The sequence below is a fragment of the Salvelinus sp. IW2-2015 genome, linkage group LG9 (assembly GCF_002910315.2).
Source record: "Salvelinus sp. IW2-2015 linkage group LG9, ASM291031v2, whole genome shotgun sequence".
Lineage (NCBI taxonomy): Eukaryota > Metazoa > Chordata > Actinopteri > Salmoniformes > Salmonidae > Salvelinus > Salvelinus sp. IW2-2015.
The window spans coordinates 14,298,822-14,315,909 of NC_036849.1; the positions used below are offsets into that span (position 1 = coordinate 14,298,822).

General features: G+C 43.2%; 1 protein-coding gene across 18 annotated transcripts in view; it reads left to right on the top strand.

Annotated features, from left to right (window-relative positions):
* Positions 1-11,943, top strand: part of LOC111968621 (bridge-like lipid transfer protein family member 1) — a 143,185-nt gene extending 131,242 nt beyond the window's left edge. For 17 of the 18 annotated variants that reach the window (XM_023994331.2, XM_023994323.2, XM_023994325.2 and 14 more), the window contains 9 exons: positions 1,946-2,103; positions 2,330-2,519; positions 2,694-2,911; positions 3,061-3,312; positions 3,404-3,607; positions 3,713-3,907; positions 4,082-4,216; positions 5,787-5,946; positions 10,917-11,943. In XM_023994331.2, the coding sequence (XP_023850099.1) occupies positions 1,946-2,103; positions 2,330-2,519; positions 2,694-2,911; positions 3,061-3,312; positions 3,404-3,607; positions 3,713-3,907; positions 4,082-4,216; positions 5,787-5,946; positions 10,917-11,151 (1,747 nt within the window). In that variant the 3' untranslated portion in view covers positions 11,152-11,943. Of the gene's footprint in view, positions 1-1,945; positions 2,104-2,274; positions 2,520-2,693; positions 2,912-3,060; positions 3,313-3,403; positions 3,608-3,712; positions 3,908-4,081; positions 4,217-5,786; positions 5,947-10,916 lie in introns of those variants that run through there. The other variant, XM_023994337.2, reaches the window with a different exon arrangement.
* Positions 11,944-17,088: the final 5,145 nt, after the last annotated feature.

Here is a 17,088-nt window from a genome sequence, read left to right on the forward strand (position 1 = left end):
TTCAGATGAAGGGAATTATATAGTCTATAATGCGCACCACAGCAGCGCTCAACTCAGAGACCGGTGTGTAGCTTACTGTAGCTGCTGGCAAATGAAAGCAGTTTTGGAATGTGTTAAAAAAAAGCGGGGGATCCCAGTTTTACATTGCAATTATTCCTCTACTCCTTCAATTTCGTTATTTGCAATTGTTCTACAAATGCATTTTTACAACCGGAGTTTCAAGCATGGTTTAGGCGCAGCTGCACAACAGAGCTCTTAAAGGGGCGCAATGTCGTCTTAAAAGGGCAGTGACATACTTTGTAATAGAAACAAACCAAAAATTATTATTATTTCAATATTCATAATAAAATAATAATCATTAAAAAAAAATACAAACAGGATGTTGTGTCCAATGGGTAAATGCAGATAGACAAACCCCATGCTTCAGCCTAAAAACTAAATTGTATAGCCACTATGCTTCATAAGTTGGGCTGCAGGTGATGATGCTTATTGCTAATAGCACATCTGATAATATAGACCATGCATAGGCTATATGCATGGTCCAATATGTTAAAATAATTGTAACATAATTTTTACCAATATGTTATTGGGCTCGTTTCGAACTATTTTTCAGATGGTGTTAGCATAATTTTATTTTCATAAATTTTGGAGTAGAATATCCTTTTAAAAAGTCACCAGAGCTGAGCTTCTCAGTCCTTTTAAATAGAACTCCAGGTAGGACCCTGGAACCCCTAAGCAAGGGGACTGAAATTGGTCAAGCTCGCCGTTTATACATGTACAAAATGATCATCTTTCCCTTAACCTCTTAGATGTAAAGTCCTCTGTTTAAGGGACTTGCATAGTTCTGCTAGTGTGACGTGGGATGTGAAATCTCAAACCACTTGAAACTGGGATGTCCCTCCTACCATTTAATTCGCTCTTCTGACTGTCCATCAACTCCTGGTTGAACCCAATGTCACAGCCACTGACAAAGCACATGCCTGCAATCCTTACATCCTAGCGTAGCAGGAGCAAATGGTTTCATGACTGTAGCACATTCAGCTCTTGATTTATAGCCATTAATCTAAAATAATTAATAGATTTTAAACAAAAAAACACTTTCTGTTTGTCATAGACAGACAATAATAATATGAGATGAAAGGCAAGTTCCTAATGAGTTCAGGGAGATGTTCACAGTGATGGGGGCAGACGTTTTGATCAAGAGAGACCTTTCGAAAATATGCACATTTTCTCTAACACTAAACATACAAATATGTATTTTACAGTTATAAGGTGAAATATTATAGTTAGTCGTTTTATAATTTGATTATACTACATTTAGAAAGTATATAAGTAATTTCAAGCCTTATTCGTACAGTTTTGTTGAATAGGAAATACATAATATAAAATATTTCATATTTTTATCGTATTTGTACTGTGTACTTGAGCTTGTGTCCTCATGATAAATAATTACATTTTTGATTTACATTTAACTGGTTTAAGGTATGATGGCCATGACTTTGTTACATGAAAGGGGAGGTTAAGCACATGCCCGGATCACATGTCCTGGTAATCCGTCTGGCCCCACAGCCTTGTGAATGTTGACCTGTTTAAAGGTCTTACTCACGTCGGCTACGGAGAGCGTGATCACACAGTCAAACCCGGAACAGCTGATGCTCTCATACATGCCTCAGTGTTGCTTGCCTCGCAACGAGCATAGAAGTGATTTAGCTCGTCTGGTAGGCTCGCGTCACTGGGCAGCTCACGGCTGTGCTTCCCTTTGTAGTCTGTAATAGTTTGCAAGCCCTGCCACATAAGACGAGCGTATCTGTATCTGACAACCTATATAAAAACGGAACAATTCTACATATAACCCTTAACAAAACAATGCCTCCTAGAAAGCAGATGTTACTTATTCATGAGGAGGTGGGTGGAACTGTTTTCCCTTGCTCTTTTTTACCTCTAGTTGGACCACCAGTGGGCTGAAGAGTCAGGGTCGTCTGTCAGTGGGTAGTAACCGAGACCGAGAGATCAGCATGTCCGTGGGCCTGGGTCGTTCCAAACTGGACTCTAAAGGCGGCGTGGTGGGGGGCAACATAGATGTCAACACCCTGGAGATGGTCTGTAAGTACAGGGATGATAAATAATGTATTAAGCCACTGGCATGTACTGTTTACTTTTTGTTCAATTCCAAATACATTGTGATGGATGTCAAAGATTGTACTCTAGCCTCGGGTCTTGGCGTTAAAATGATGAACACATTCAGCTCTAACTTAAACATCCCTGTCATACTAGTAGAATTTGACAGGGAGATCTCTCTGCCGCACCTAACAAAACATGTTTGTTGAAGCACACATCTCGGAGCACCCCAACCAGCAGCCCAGCCATAAGATCCAGATCACCATGGGCTCCACGGAGGCCCGTGTGGACTACATGGGCTCCAGCATCCTCATGGGCATCTTCAGCAACGCAGACCTGCAACTCCAGGACGAGTGGAAGGTCAACCTGTGCACCGTTGAGACCAGCCTATCAGAGAAAAGGTAGATAAGCTAGCCTACTAGAGAAAATGTATAGCCAAAACCCCTGTGGCTACATTCTTGTCTGTTCTCATTTTCTGACCATTTCTCACTCACTCCCTCCTTTTTTCTATCCCATCGCTCTCCCTTTCTGCCTCTATTTCACCTCTCTTTTTACTTATCCTTTCCTCTCTCCAGTGAGATCTTTGTCCACGGTGACTTGCAGTGGGATATCTTCCAGGTGATCATCTCGCGCTCCACTACCCCCGACCTCATTAAGATCGGGATGAAGCTGCAGGAGTTTTTCACCCAGCAATTTGACACCAGCAAACGAGCGTTGTCCACATGGGGTCCAGTCCCCTACCTGCCCCCAAAGGCGCCGGTCATCAACATCGAGAAAGAAGCTGCAGAGCTATGTAAGAATCCGTTATCACTGGTTTCCTGGGTTTCTTTAGGTTTAGATCGGAATGCTCTTTCCCCTGCTCCTCCCCTTTCCTCTCTCTTTCGTCCCTCTCCTTCTATCGTCATTGCTCCTTTTCACTCTCGTCATTGCTCTCTCTCCCAGACATGGATGCAGCCCACCATCGTCACTGGCCTGGGGTTCTGAAGGTGATCGCTGGATGCCACATCTCCCTCTTCCAGATGCCTCTCCCAGAGGACGCCGTGCAACTGGGTGGCTCCATGAGTCTCCATGGCAACCACATGACCCTGGCCTGCTTCCATGGGCCCAACTTCCGCTCCAAGTCCTGGGCTTTATTCCACCTGGAGGAGCCCAACATAGCCTTTTGGACCGAGGCTCAGAAGATATTGGAGGATGGTAAGGCTTTCAAGAGACAGAGAGGGGGGGATGTGGGCTAAAGCAAGTCACCAAAATACCTCTAACCTCAACCTATTTTTTATCCAATCAGGCTCCACTGATGACTCCACCTATATCGTGCAGACGTTGGATTTTCATCTGGGTCACAACACCATGGTAACCAAACCCTGCGGCGCACTAGAGAGCCCCATGGCCACCATCACCAAAATCACCCGTCGCCGGCACGAAAACCCCCCTCACGGAGTAGCCACAGTCAAAGAATGGTTCAATTATGTGACTGCCATGAGGAATGAGGGTAAAGCCTTCTAAATTCTACCAATGTTATATACAAGGTCTCCTGTTTCCCTTGACCCAATGTACTCAAGACGCCTGCCTCATTCTAATGTATCCTGTTCCCCAGAGCTATACCTCTTGCGGAACGTGGACGCCAACAACACAGAGAGTGGGGCTGCCGCCAAGAGTTCCAGTCTGCTAAGCAGCTTCCGAGGCTCGTCCAGCTATAACCACGAGACAGAGACCGTCTTTGCCCTACCCAGGATGCAGCTGGACTTCAAGTCCATCCATGTTCAGGATCCCGATGAACCCTCCTTGACTGGTAGGCTCAGTTGGTATTCGGTCCACCAGTATGAACAGACCACAATTAGCAATGGTATATATTTAGGGGCAATGTTGTTGTTGAAGTCCACTTGTATTGTCCTCCAAGAATATTTTTGTCATTTTCAGTTAGTTCCCATTAATATATCTTTGTTGGAATGACTCTCTGTTTCAGACTCCAACAGTAAGCCCAAGGTGGAGTGCAGCGTGGTGACTGAGTTCACAGACCACATATGTGTCACCATGGATGCCGAGCTCATCATGTTTCTGCACGACCTGGTCTCTGCCTACCTGAAGGAAAAAGAGAAGGGTGAGAGCCCCTGAAATGTTAACAGCAGCAGCACACTATATGTAGCAAACCAGAACGATTAACTGTACTTTACATGATAACTTTATTAATACTGAACAAAAATATATATGCAACATGCAATAATTTCAAAGATTTTACAGTTCATATAAGGAATCAGTCAAACATGCCTAATTGGTGACATGTCTGGTGAGTATGTAGGCCATGGAAGAACTGGGACATATTCACAATTCCAGGAATTGTGTACAGATCTTTGCGACATGGGGCCGAGCATTATCATGCTGAAACATGAGGTGATGGCGGCGGATGAATGGCATGACAATGGGCCTCAGGATCTCGTCACGGTGTCTCTGTGCATTCAAATTGCCATATATAAAATGCAATTGTGTGGCCTCCCGGGTGGCGCAGTGGTCTAAGGCACTGCATCGCAGTGCTAGCTGTGCCACCAGAGACTCTGGGTTCGAGCCCAGGCTCTGTCGTGATGGGCTCTGTCGCCCAGCCTCTGTCGCCATGGGGCGACGCACAATTGCGTCGTCCGGGTTAGGGAGGGTTTGGCCGGTAGGAATATCCTTGTCTCATCGCACACTAGCGACTCCTGTGGCGGGCCGGGCACAGTGCACGCTGACCAGGTCGCTAGGTGTACGGTGTTTCCTCCGACACATTGGTGCGGCTGGCTTCCGGGTTGGATGTGCGCTGTGTTAAGAAGCTTGGTTGGTTTGTGTTTCGGGGGTCGCATGTCTCTCGACCTTTGTCTCTCCCGAGCCCGTACGGGAGTTGTAGTGATGAGACAAGACAGTAACTACTAACAATTGGATACCACGAAATTGGGGGGGAAAGGGGATTTTAAAAAAAATGCAATTGTGTTTGTTGTCTGTAGCTTATACTATAACCCCACCGCCACCATGGGGCACTCTGTTCACAACGTTGACGTCAGCAAACCACTCGCCCACACAACGCCATGCACGTGGTCTGTGGTTGTGTTGCAGGTTGGACGTACTGACAAATTCTCTAAAACAACGGAGGTGGCTTATGGTAGAGAAATTAACATTAAATTCTCTGGCAACAGCTCTGGTGGACATTCCCGCTGTCAGCATGACAATTGAACACTCCCCCAAAACTTAAGACAATGTGTGGCAATGTGTTGTGTGACAAAACTGCACATTTTAGAGTGGCTTTTTATTGTCCCCAGCACAAGGTGTAATGATCATTCTGTTTAATCAGCTTCTTGATATGCCACACCTGTCAGGTAGATGGGTTATTATCTTGGCAAAGAAGAAATTCTCACTAACAGTAAACTAATTTGTGCACAACATTTTAGAGAAATATGCTTTTTGTGCATATGGAACATTTGTGTTTGTTTTTTTTGTTTTTTTCAGCTCATGAAACATGATAACTTTCACTGCTAACTTTATATAGAAAAAAAGAGCAATGTAGGTAGAACTAAAATATCATTGAAGCTAAATTAAAGGTGCTCTTTGTTTTAGGAACTAGTAGTCATAGAAGAACATGGAGAACCAAGGCACTCTATAGTTTCACACAAACTCTCTCTCCCCCCCCCTTCCCTGGTCTGCAGCCCTTTTCAACCCCCGGATCTTTGCCACTCGGCCTGGCCAGAAGAGCCCGACAGCCCTGCATGATGAGAACTCCACAGACAAGGAGGAAGGCATCAACTACACCACGGTGGACTGGAGAGAATTCATGTGCAACACCTGGCACCTGGAGCCCACACTCCGGTAAACCAGACCCAAGCCCTCAGACCAATAACATATGCCACTGTGCAGACACTTTTTGTTAACTCGAAATGACACAACGACAAGGTTCCAGTTTAACAAAGTTTACTATACTGTATGAACACAGTACAAGGTAGCCATTCCACTCAAGGCTAGGTCCATCAACAACAAGACTTCCCGCGCAGGTGCACTCTTGACTGAGTGATAGCCCCGTAATAACAGAAATATAGGGATACTTAAAACATGAACTTAACAATCTCCCCTTTTCTTTAAAGACAAATAAAACATCAACAACGTAATTAAATGTCCAAGTATTATTCAAGTTCCTCATTACAAATGGGTTGTGTGACAGTTTTTATTAGTATTACTCAAGCTGCTACTTTCCATTACTGAGAGCCTGTAGGAGCAAAAGACCGGATGCTCCTTTTTTAGTCAGACAGTCAGCAAGCTGTTCCTTTGTGGTCGACCACAGATTCTCTGCTTGAATAAGTTCCTTGATGCTGCTAATCTCAAGACGAAGTCTTTTCTCTGTGACAGACTTGGTTGACTTCACAACATCAATTAATGAGTAGCTGTCAGTGACACAAACTACAGGTAGAAAGTGCTGTTTTGTCTCACCAGTGGTAAGCTCTGAGAACAGAGTTGCAAGAAAGATAGCATTGTCAATTCCATCCAAAAGAGCAAGGGTTTCTCCAGCAAGTGTGCTTCGGACAACCCTTCTGATCCTTTTTGACTGCCAACAGATAGGTGAGAATTTTCCTCCTTCACCCATTAACACGACTAAATGTCCACCTTGTGTGCCTCCATCTGTAAGGTTCCCTAGCGAAGCATCACTGAAGACAACTAGTTTCAAAGAGTCATCTTATCCAACATGCTGAAACTTTAAAGTCACTTGTTGTGATTTCAGTTTACGAACAACTTTGTTCGCCCCATTAATGGTTTGTACAGTGGCGTGTTTTGTGTTAGATGCCAAGTTGCAACCATCAAACATTACATCAGGTCTACTTTTTCTAGCAACCCATAAAATTTGTCCTATCTTTGACCTCAATTGATCAGCTTCAATTCCACATAGAGGGGAATTCCTTTGTACGGCTCTTGAAGAATCCATGTGAATGGGTTGAAGATTCTTGATATAGCTCTCCTGTTGCATCAGTATTGTTCCATCAACTGTAATAAACTCTATGCCAACATAACAAAAATTATCATGCTCCTCACGGCCAACCTGGAAGACAGCTTTGAGGTGTGGAATCACAGTTGTAGCAAAAGTCTGTGAGCCACCCCAGATAAAGTCATCAACATGACAGGCAAGTACTCCAGTCACATTGCAGTCTTGATCAAGCCAATAGAAGACTGCAGGATCCACATGTGACATTTTTCCACCTGTATTCAGCATTGTTGCCTTGACTTTGTTGTACCAGTAGAGTGATGCATCTGCCAGGCCATACACACACTTTTTTAGTTTCCACAGTGTTCCTTCGCTTTTAGCTTCAGGCGGAGGTTGGATGTGAATGTTCCTTGACAGCTCTGGTCCCTGCAAAAATGCAGATTTGATGTCTATGGAATTAAGTTTCCATTTTTTCTGGCAGATCACTGACATCAGCAATCTGAGTGACTCTGAGGCGCATGTTGGTGAGTCTTTTGGGAGTTCTTTAGCAGCCAGCTCCTCAAAACCTCTAGCCACTAGACGTGCTTTAGGCACTATTCCAGTTAAGGATTCTTTAAGGGTACACACCCACCTTGTTGAGACGCATTTTTGGCCAATGTCTTTGACTTCCTCAAACACTCCCTTTTTCCTCCAATTACTGAGCTCATCTAGCTTAGCTGAGTCAAATGACACGTCCTTTGTTTCAAGTACATCATCATTTTGAATGTCATTCTCTTTCGATTTTCCATTGGTTCAATTCTGAGATTATCTACAAGTGACAGCTCAGCTGACCCTGTTGTACCAGAAAGTATAGCTGGTTCAGAGTACTGAAAGTTATACCAGCTCTGGTGTTTTCCTTTTGCTTTTCCTGCTCGTCCAATGACGGTTGCTGTATGTGGATTACCACTTTCTCTGTCCATGTATTTAACAGTTTCTCCAGTTTTCAGATTGGAACAACCATGTTCTCTTAACACAGGTGGCTGTTGTTGAATGTTTTCCTCATTTGAACGCTCAACAGTATTATCTGTGGCATGGTTGAAGGTCTCTGCTCCATTTTCTGTGTCAGTTTCAGTGTCCATATCATTGGATGCAACATCTGGTAGGTTTGTGTCTGTTACTGTGTCATTTTTTCATTTTCATTAGGAGACTGATTCTCAGCAACAGCCCCTCTATCTTATTGATCATTTACTTTCCGCAATCTTGAGTGATGCACCCTGACAATGATGCCTCCGTGCCTCACAAATATCACCACACCATCTTGGCCAATGACTACTCCCGGTCCTTTCCACTCTTGACAGTCAACTCCTTTGTTGTACACTTTGTTTCCAGTTTCGTACTTCTCATCGGTGGGTCGAAGCTGTTTACGCAGAGCCCTGCGAATTCTCTCTGAGCACTATGCTTCAGTGAACGCTTTTCTCGCTGCATGTAGTGCTGAAAGGTGCTGTCCCACCTATGCACTCACACTGGTCCCTTCTAGTGCTGGTGGCTTGTCAACCAGTACAGAGGGAAGATTAGGGTTCTGCCCGAACACTAGTTGGTATGGGCTGTAGCTATGAACATTGTGCATTGAGTTTTTTGCCATCAAAGACCAATCTAGGGCTGTTTTCCAGTCACATCCATTGTCTTGCTTCACTTTCAGCATGATCTCTGTGAGTGTTTGATTGTGTCTCTCCATAAGTCCATTGCTCCATGGACTGTATGCAGCAGTTGTCTACTTCCATGTTGAAGTTCTCTGCCATTTCTCTTATTTCATTATTATTGAATTCTTCTCCATTGTCACTGTACAATTTCTGGGGCGGGCCATGCACACTTATCCAGGAATGAATGAAGTGCTTGATGATGTCACTGGGTTTCTTTGTATTCACAATGCTTCCAGCACTAAAGCGTGTGAAGTGGTGGATTATGTGACGGTACCACACACTTGGTCCTAACTCATGTAGATCTACAGCCACTGTTTCATTGTACTTGTACGCCAGTGGCAAACCAACAGCTGGTTTGGGCTTATGTTTACTGTATTTTTTACATGTCTCACAACTGTTAACTATCTGCTGTAGAATGGAAATACTCTCATCATCATTATTCCCTGAACTGCTGAGTAACTTCTGAAGTCTGTCAACTGTAGCATGTCCCAAACTGTTTGTGAAGCTTTAACAATACTTTGTGTTTTTCTTTTGTGTTCATGTTTTCTGTGACTGTCAGAATCTCCATGTGCTCTGTGTCAGTCAGAATCTCATTTTTGCATGGATGATATCTTTATCTAAAATGTTTACATAATAGTGGCCTGAGGTAGTAAGTTCAAGAGTCACTGGTTGTTTAAACATCACTGCCTTGTCATTATTTATGTCTAGTACAGCCTCTGCCTTCTTGAGGGAAGCTTTGCTTAATATTAAGGGGATATCTGCAGGGACCACCTCTGTTTCAATGTAACACTTTGTCTGACCAGTTTTTGCTGGTATCTTAACTCTCTTGGTAGAATGGACAATTCTCCCATCTCCAAATTTGAAAGCTCTGTTGCTTCGTGTGTCAATCATATTTTGTACTACTTCCATATTTCGTTCACTGACATAGCTATCAAGCCATTTTGCAGCACACACTCTCCGTGTACATGCAGTATCAATCACAGCAGATCCTAAGGATTCAACTATAAAAATCTCAGTATCAGAAGCAGATTCGTTTGAAAACAGTGTAATGTTACACTGCTCTATCTCTGTGTTTACATTTTCCTCTGTTAGTTTAACTTGTTCATTTTTATGAGGACAGTCTTTAACCCAATGGTAAGTGCTTTGACAAATAGCACATTTTGATCTCCTTCCATATTTGTCCGGTGGATTTGTGCCGGGAAATGGCGCCCTCTTCTGGTTGTCTTGAGAACGTGACTTTTTGTTGCCTTTTCTCTGCTGCTCAGTGTAATATGCTGCGTCACTCACTTGCATTCCATCTGTTATTGGCGCGACAGACGTCTTTTCACCCAAAATTATTTTTAGTCCCAGTCAAAGCCAACTGTTTCTCCCTACCATCTAGACAGGCAGTATCTAGCAACTTGAAAGCTAACACTGCATCCGGGAGAACCATGTCGTACTTGCGCATCCTATTGTACCTCTGTTCGAAGTCAATGATGTAGTCCGTCATTGCAACCGAAATATCTCTCGTAACACTGTCAAAGTTTGAATATGCCTCGTCTTTCTCTTCTTTAAGAAATACAGAATCCAGTGCTCTGATCAAAGTTCCCATACCATCATCCTTGTTCAAATCCTCAACAGATATTTCCAGTGCTGTATCTCTCGCTCTTCCCTCAAACGATAAAACCACCGCAAGTGCTTGCTTTTTCGCGACCAGATTAGTAACCCGTGTCCAGATTCCAAGTTCATTTTTCCAACTTTCGTACCACCTCTTCTCGTCGAAGCGAGGTGGCACAGTTATTAGCCATCCTCTGCTACCAATGTTAACTCGAAATGACTCAACGACAAGGTTCCAGTTTAACAAAGTTTACTATACTGTATGAACACAGTACAGTAGCCATTCCACTCAAGGCTAGATCCATCAACAACAAGACTTCCCGCGCAGGTGCACTCTTGACTGAGTGATAGCCCTGTAATAACAGAAGTATATGGATACATAAAACATGAACTTAACACTTTTTTCCAATCTAACAATACAGTACATTTGTAGTATGTGTAATTGATCCCTGTGTTTTGTGACTCCTTAACCCCTCACCTGAGCATTTCAACTACTCCATAAGCCCACTTTTAGGCCTATACCCTAAACGTAAACCCTTTTGTCCATACATCTGTGGGTTTCTTGACTCAGTCTTAATTATCAATTTCCATAGGCTCATCTCCTGGACGGGACGGAAGATCGATCCTGTCGGCGTGGACTACATTCTGCAGAAGCTAGGCTTCCACCACGCAAGGACTACAATTCCCAAATGGCTCCAGAGGGGGGTGATGGACCCCCTGGACAAGGTCCTCTCTGTCCTCATCAAGAAACTGGGCACGGCCCTGCAGGACGAAAAGGAGAAGAAGGAGAAGAAGGAGAAGATGGGACGAGACAAAGACGAGCACTAACTCATACAGCCATATGTTCTAACACAACACTTTAAAAGCTGGAGGTCAGACAGTAAATCCTCAATGAACAAAACACTGGATAACTGGAAACACTGGATATTTCCTTGACTACTGTGCATTTGTCATAGGCGCATTTACCGCTAAGCCGTGTGAATTTAAGCATAGATGTTTACAGTGGTGCATGCCACTATGGGTTTTGACTGAAAGTTTTGCACCGTTTTTATGTATATTTTGAACAAAGTAGTAAGTGAAGTCTTATTTGGCTGCTTAAAAGGATAACCCTGAAAAACCCCAACATGGATTATATGCTATACATGCTTTATATGGTGTTATCAGAACAAATTGAAGATATCGTTTATTATCCTTCTTGGAGGTTCATTAACTTTTTCTGTGGGGGGTACTTCTAAATCATTGTCTGTGGCTTTGTTTCCAATGGAACAAACACATGGTAAGGTTGGAAAGAGCAATATCATCAGTTTTTCTAAATTCATCCCAATGACAACGTTTTTTTGAAAAGATGGTTCCTATTAACAAAAAAGCATTGGATCGTTCAGATCCACTTCGGTCAATCTAAAACGTGATAAAATGTATTGTAACGATAAACAATGGTTATTTTGTTTTATTTTCTTAATTTAATGGGTATCTGAAATGTATAGTCTATAACCCATGTGAGCTGGGTGTGTCAAGCCTGTTTTTTTAATATGTGCAATAGACCAGTGTATATAAAATAACTGTGAATTTCTTAAATGTGTTGATTTCTTAACATAATAAAATCATTGCCATCCTATTTTACATCTGACTTTATTGTCTTATATAGCCTACTGTTGTTTCTCAGATTTCCTAGATTTGAGGCAAGTGACAGAAGTTGTGTTGCTCTCTAAATATGCTTTACCTTGTTTTCTGAGCTAATTCCACATGAAGTATTTCAACTTTTGAAAGATATTCCAGTGGCTTTGATCCAAATCTTTGTATCAGCCTGCCTAATTTCACTTACATTTACATTTAAGTCATTTAGCAGACGCTCTTATCCAGAGCGACTTACAAATTGGTGCATTCCACCTTATGATATCCAGTGGAACAACCACTTTACAATAGTGCATCTAACTCTTTTAAGGGGGGGGGGGGTTAGAAGGATTACTTTATCCTATCCTAGGTATTCCTTAAAGAGGTGGGGTTTCAGGTGTCTCCGGAAGGTGGTGATTGACTCCGCTGACCTGGCGTCGTGAGGGAGTTTGTTCCACCATTGGGGTGCCAGACAGCGAACAGTTTTGACTGGGCTGAGCGGGAACTGTACTTCCTCAGAGGTAGGGAGGCGAGCAGGCCAGAGGTGGATGAACGCAGTGCCCTTGTTTGGGTGTAGGGCCTGATCAGAGCCTGAAGGTACGGAGGTGCCGTTCCCCTCACAGTTCCGTAGGCAAGCACCATGGTCTTGTAGCGGATGCGAGCTTCAACTGGAAGCCAGTGGAGAGAGCGGAGGAGCGGGGTGACGTGAGAGAACTTGGGAAAGTTGAACACCAGACGGGCTGCGGCGTTCTGGATGAGTTGTAGGGTTTAATGGCACAGGCAGGGAGCCCAGCCAACAGCGAGTTGCAGTAATCCAGACGGGAGATGACAAGTGCCTGGATTAGGACCTGCCGCGCTTCCTGCGTGAGGCAGGGTCGTACTCTGCGAATGTTGTAGAGCATGAACCTACAGGAACGGGTCACCGCCTTGATGTTTAGTTGAGAACGACAGGGTGTTGTCCAGGATCACGCCAAGGTTCTTAGCACTCTGGGAGGAGGACACAATGGAGTTGTCAACCGTGATGGCGAGATCATGGAACGGGCAGTCCTTCCCCGGGAGGAAGAGCAGCTCCGTCTTGCCYAGGTTCAGCTTGAGGTGGTGATCCGTCATCCACACTGATATGTCTGCCAGACATGCAGAGATGCGATTCACCACCTGGTTATCAGAGGGTGACACTATCTCTATCTCGAGAGACACACACTATCTCGACACTTCCTCAGTCTTATCTCCTGTGGCACTCACATCCCCTCATTGTGAGGCAAGTTCCCATTTGTTTAATGCTGTGTATGTTTTTCATTTTTGATTGTGCGTTGGTGAGGAAGGAAAAGACTGGCAGAATTAAGCGGCGGAAAAGGTGGACTTGCTTTGTGATGTCGACTGATATTGCTGCACCATTTTACCTGGGCCTCCGATAACTGTGCGCGAGAGAGAAAAGTTATACAATACTCAAGACCTCTTGTGGGTTCTGTTCAGACTATCCTGCAGATATTTTGCTACAGTTATGCAAACTTTCAAAATACAGAAATCATTCGGGGCTAATTTCTGTATTTTGAAAGTTACGTATCTTGAAAACTTGATTGCTGACAAGTACAACATTTTGGGACTGTGTTAATAATGTACTAATGAAACAAATGCCAATAGATCGTTTTTGGGTGGAGTTTTCCTTTAAGTAGGGAAATTGTTTAAATGAGGACAGCTAGTTAAATTAAACAACCACAAAGAACCTCATTTTTTTTGTTGATTGAAAGTCACACTCCATTAGGCTACACAGTGTGTTCAAATACATGACAATGTCATTTTTCTAAGTATCAACAGTAGATAAATGGTCCACAAAGGTACTCAAACCATCACTCTTCAGATTGTGAATCGTATGCCTTATCCATTAGGCCACGCAGTCTCTGGTTATTCAACCTACATAACAATATCCTACCTTTTACTGGTAACAAGATACATGGTTTATGTAGGAAAAGTGTCTAAATTAGGAAAACTAGTCATATTTAACAACTACAAAGAAACACTATCGCTCAATCTTCTGATGCAGAATCAGATGCCTTATCGATTAGGGCACGCAAACTGAATAACAAACCTAAATACCAATATCCTACCTTTTCCCTGCAACAAGAGACATGTCAGGTTCCCAATTTCCCTACATAAGACATGTCTCTTGTTGCTTTGATACTAAAACGCTGTGTATTGTTTTTGTTGTAAGCTTTTCTACAAAAGACTACAAAATAATAAAGGAAGGTGTGAATGACTGGTCAAATATCAACGCCATTCTGAAACACCATGAGGGTAGTCCTGAACACACAAACAATATGATTAAGTGGAGAGAACTTGATCTGCGCCTAAATCGGGGACAGACTCTTGACCAGATACAAATGACAATTTTGGAGGCTGAAAGAAAGAGATGGCGGGATGTCCTTACACGTTTAATAAGTATCACCCAGTCTCTGGCTGAAACACACCTAGCATTCAGGTGTTCATCAGACAAACTCTTCCAACCAGATAATGGAAACTTCCTAAAAGAGGTTGAATTACTGGCTAAATTTGACACCGTTATGGAAAATCATCTCAGCAAAATTAAAGATGGAGAGACACATGTTCTTTACCTTGGGAAGCGCACACAGAATGAGCTGATACAGATTTTTAGTGACAAGATTCTGGAAGCAATAGTAACTCAAGTAAGAAACTCAAAGTACTTCTCCATTATCTTGGACTGTACACCTGACATTAGTCACCAGGAGCAAATGTCCAATTTTCTGAGAAGCGTGGCTTTAAAGGGAAAGCCAGATATCAAGGAACACTTCCTCGGCTTTGCTGAATGTTGAGGTTACAAGATGTCCACTGTCATCTTATATAAGCTGAACAAGCTAAAGATTCCATTTGAAGATTGCAGAGGGCAAGCTTATGATAATGGGTCCGACATGAAGGGCAAGCACCTAGGAGTAAAGCCAGACTGCTCAAAAAAACATCCCAGAGTCGTTTACGTCCCATCTGGCGCACATACTCTTAACCTTGTCATTGCAGATGCTGCCAAATCTTCAAAAGATGCAATTGTTTTTTTGGGGCATGTGCAAAAGCTCTTCACCTTCTTTTCAGCTGGCACACAAAGATTGAGTGTTTTGAAGAAACACGTGAACATAACCATGAAGTCATGGAGTAAAACAAGATGGGAGAGTAGGCTCCAAAGTGTTCATGCAATCAGGTATCGGGCTTCTGAGGTTCGGGAGGCATTACTGGAAGCCAGACAGACGATCAACGATCCTGTAGCCAAAGTGGAGGCACAAGCACTTGCAGAGGAAATTGGGCCTACCGCTTCTTGATTTGCTGTATCGTATGGTGTGAGATAATGAAAATGACAAACGAGGTGAACGAGCTCCTCCAATCCGCCTCAATGCAGTTGGATATCGCAGTGAATTTAATCTCAAATCAAAGGCCTCCCTCAATACATACCGGGAAACTGGATTCTCTGAGGCCCAGACAACAGCCAAAAGCATTTGTGAAAAAATAATGTGGAGGCTGTTCTGAAAGAGAAGAGACTGACAAACAGCAAGCAGCATTTCAGCTATGAGGCTCCTGATGAACCAGTGACTGATGCACTGAAAAACCTTGAAGTCAACTACTTCAACATTGTGGTCGACTGCTGTGACATCCATGGATGAGAGATTTGAAACACTCGACCAGGTGAAAACCAAATATGGAGTGCTGCTGAACTTCAGCACTGCCTCTCAGATGTCCAGTGAATCTTTAAAGGCTCACTGCATGGAAGTTGAAAACACTCTAACCTTCAGAAATGACATCAGTGGAATGGATCTGGCACACGAGACTCAGAATTCACCTGATCTGCCATCAGATAAGATGACTGACTTTGAGCTGCTTCCCTTTCTCTGTGAGAAAAACCAGGAAGAACTCTATCCTAACCTTTGGATAGCCCTTAGAATTGCAGTCACTCTACCAGTAACAGTAGCATCGGCAGAGAGGAGGTTTTCAAAATGAAAGCTCATCAAAAGCTATCTGAGGTCTTCCATGTCACAGGAACGTTTGAGTGGTCTGGCCATCATGAGCATCAATCATGACATGGGGAAACACATGTCCTATGATGACATCATTGATGATTTTGCCTCAAGAAAGTGCAGAAGAGGAATATTTTGATGGTAAGATTTTAATTCAAACATTCAAATGTGTACACACTTAGTAACACTTAAGATTGTATGGCAGAAGTGCATTTGTATAAATGACTGCTTAACTAACTACAATTAGTTAGTCCACACATTGCAGATAGACCGGTGAAAATGCCCAGGCTGTACAGGGAACCAAGTTAATCACACAGCTGTATAGGTTTTATTTTACTATTTTGAGACGTATAGCTGCAGCCATAGCCTATAGGCTTATGTTTACATTGTGTAGCCAAAGCTAATCACACAGCTGTATAGGTTTTATTTGACTGTTTTAAGACATATACAGTGGGGAGAACAAGTATTTGATACACTGCCGATTTTGCAGGTTTTCCTACTTACAAAGCATGTAGAGGTCTGTAATTTTTATCATAGGTACACTTCAACTGTGAGAGACGGAATCTAAAACAAAAATCCAGAAAATCACATTGTATGATTTTTAAGTATAAAGTAATTCATTTGCATTTTATTGCATGACATAAGTATTTGATCACCTACCAACCAGTAAGAATTCCGGCTCTCACAGACCTGTTAGTTTTTCTTTAAGAAGCCCTCCTGTTCTCCACTCATTACCTGTATTAACTGCACCTGTTTGAACTTGTTACCTGTATAAAAGACACCTGTCCACACACTCAATCAAACAGACTCCAACCTCTCCACAATGGCCAAGACCAGAGAGCTGTTGTAAGGACATCAGGGATACAATTGTAGACCTGCCACAAGGCTGGGATGGGCTACAGGACAATAGGCAAGCAGCTTGGTGAGAAGGCAACAACTGTTGGCGCAATTATTAGAAATGGAAGAAGTTGAAGATGAGGTCAATCACCCTCGGTCTGGGGCTCCATGCAAGATCTCACCTCGTGGGGCATCAATGATCATGAGGAAGGTGAGGGATCAGCCCAGAACTACACGGCAGGACCTGGTCAATGACCTAAAGAGAGCTGGGACCACAGTCTCAAAGAAAACCTATAACACACTA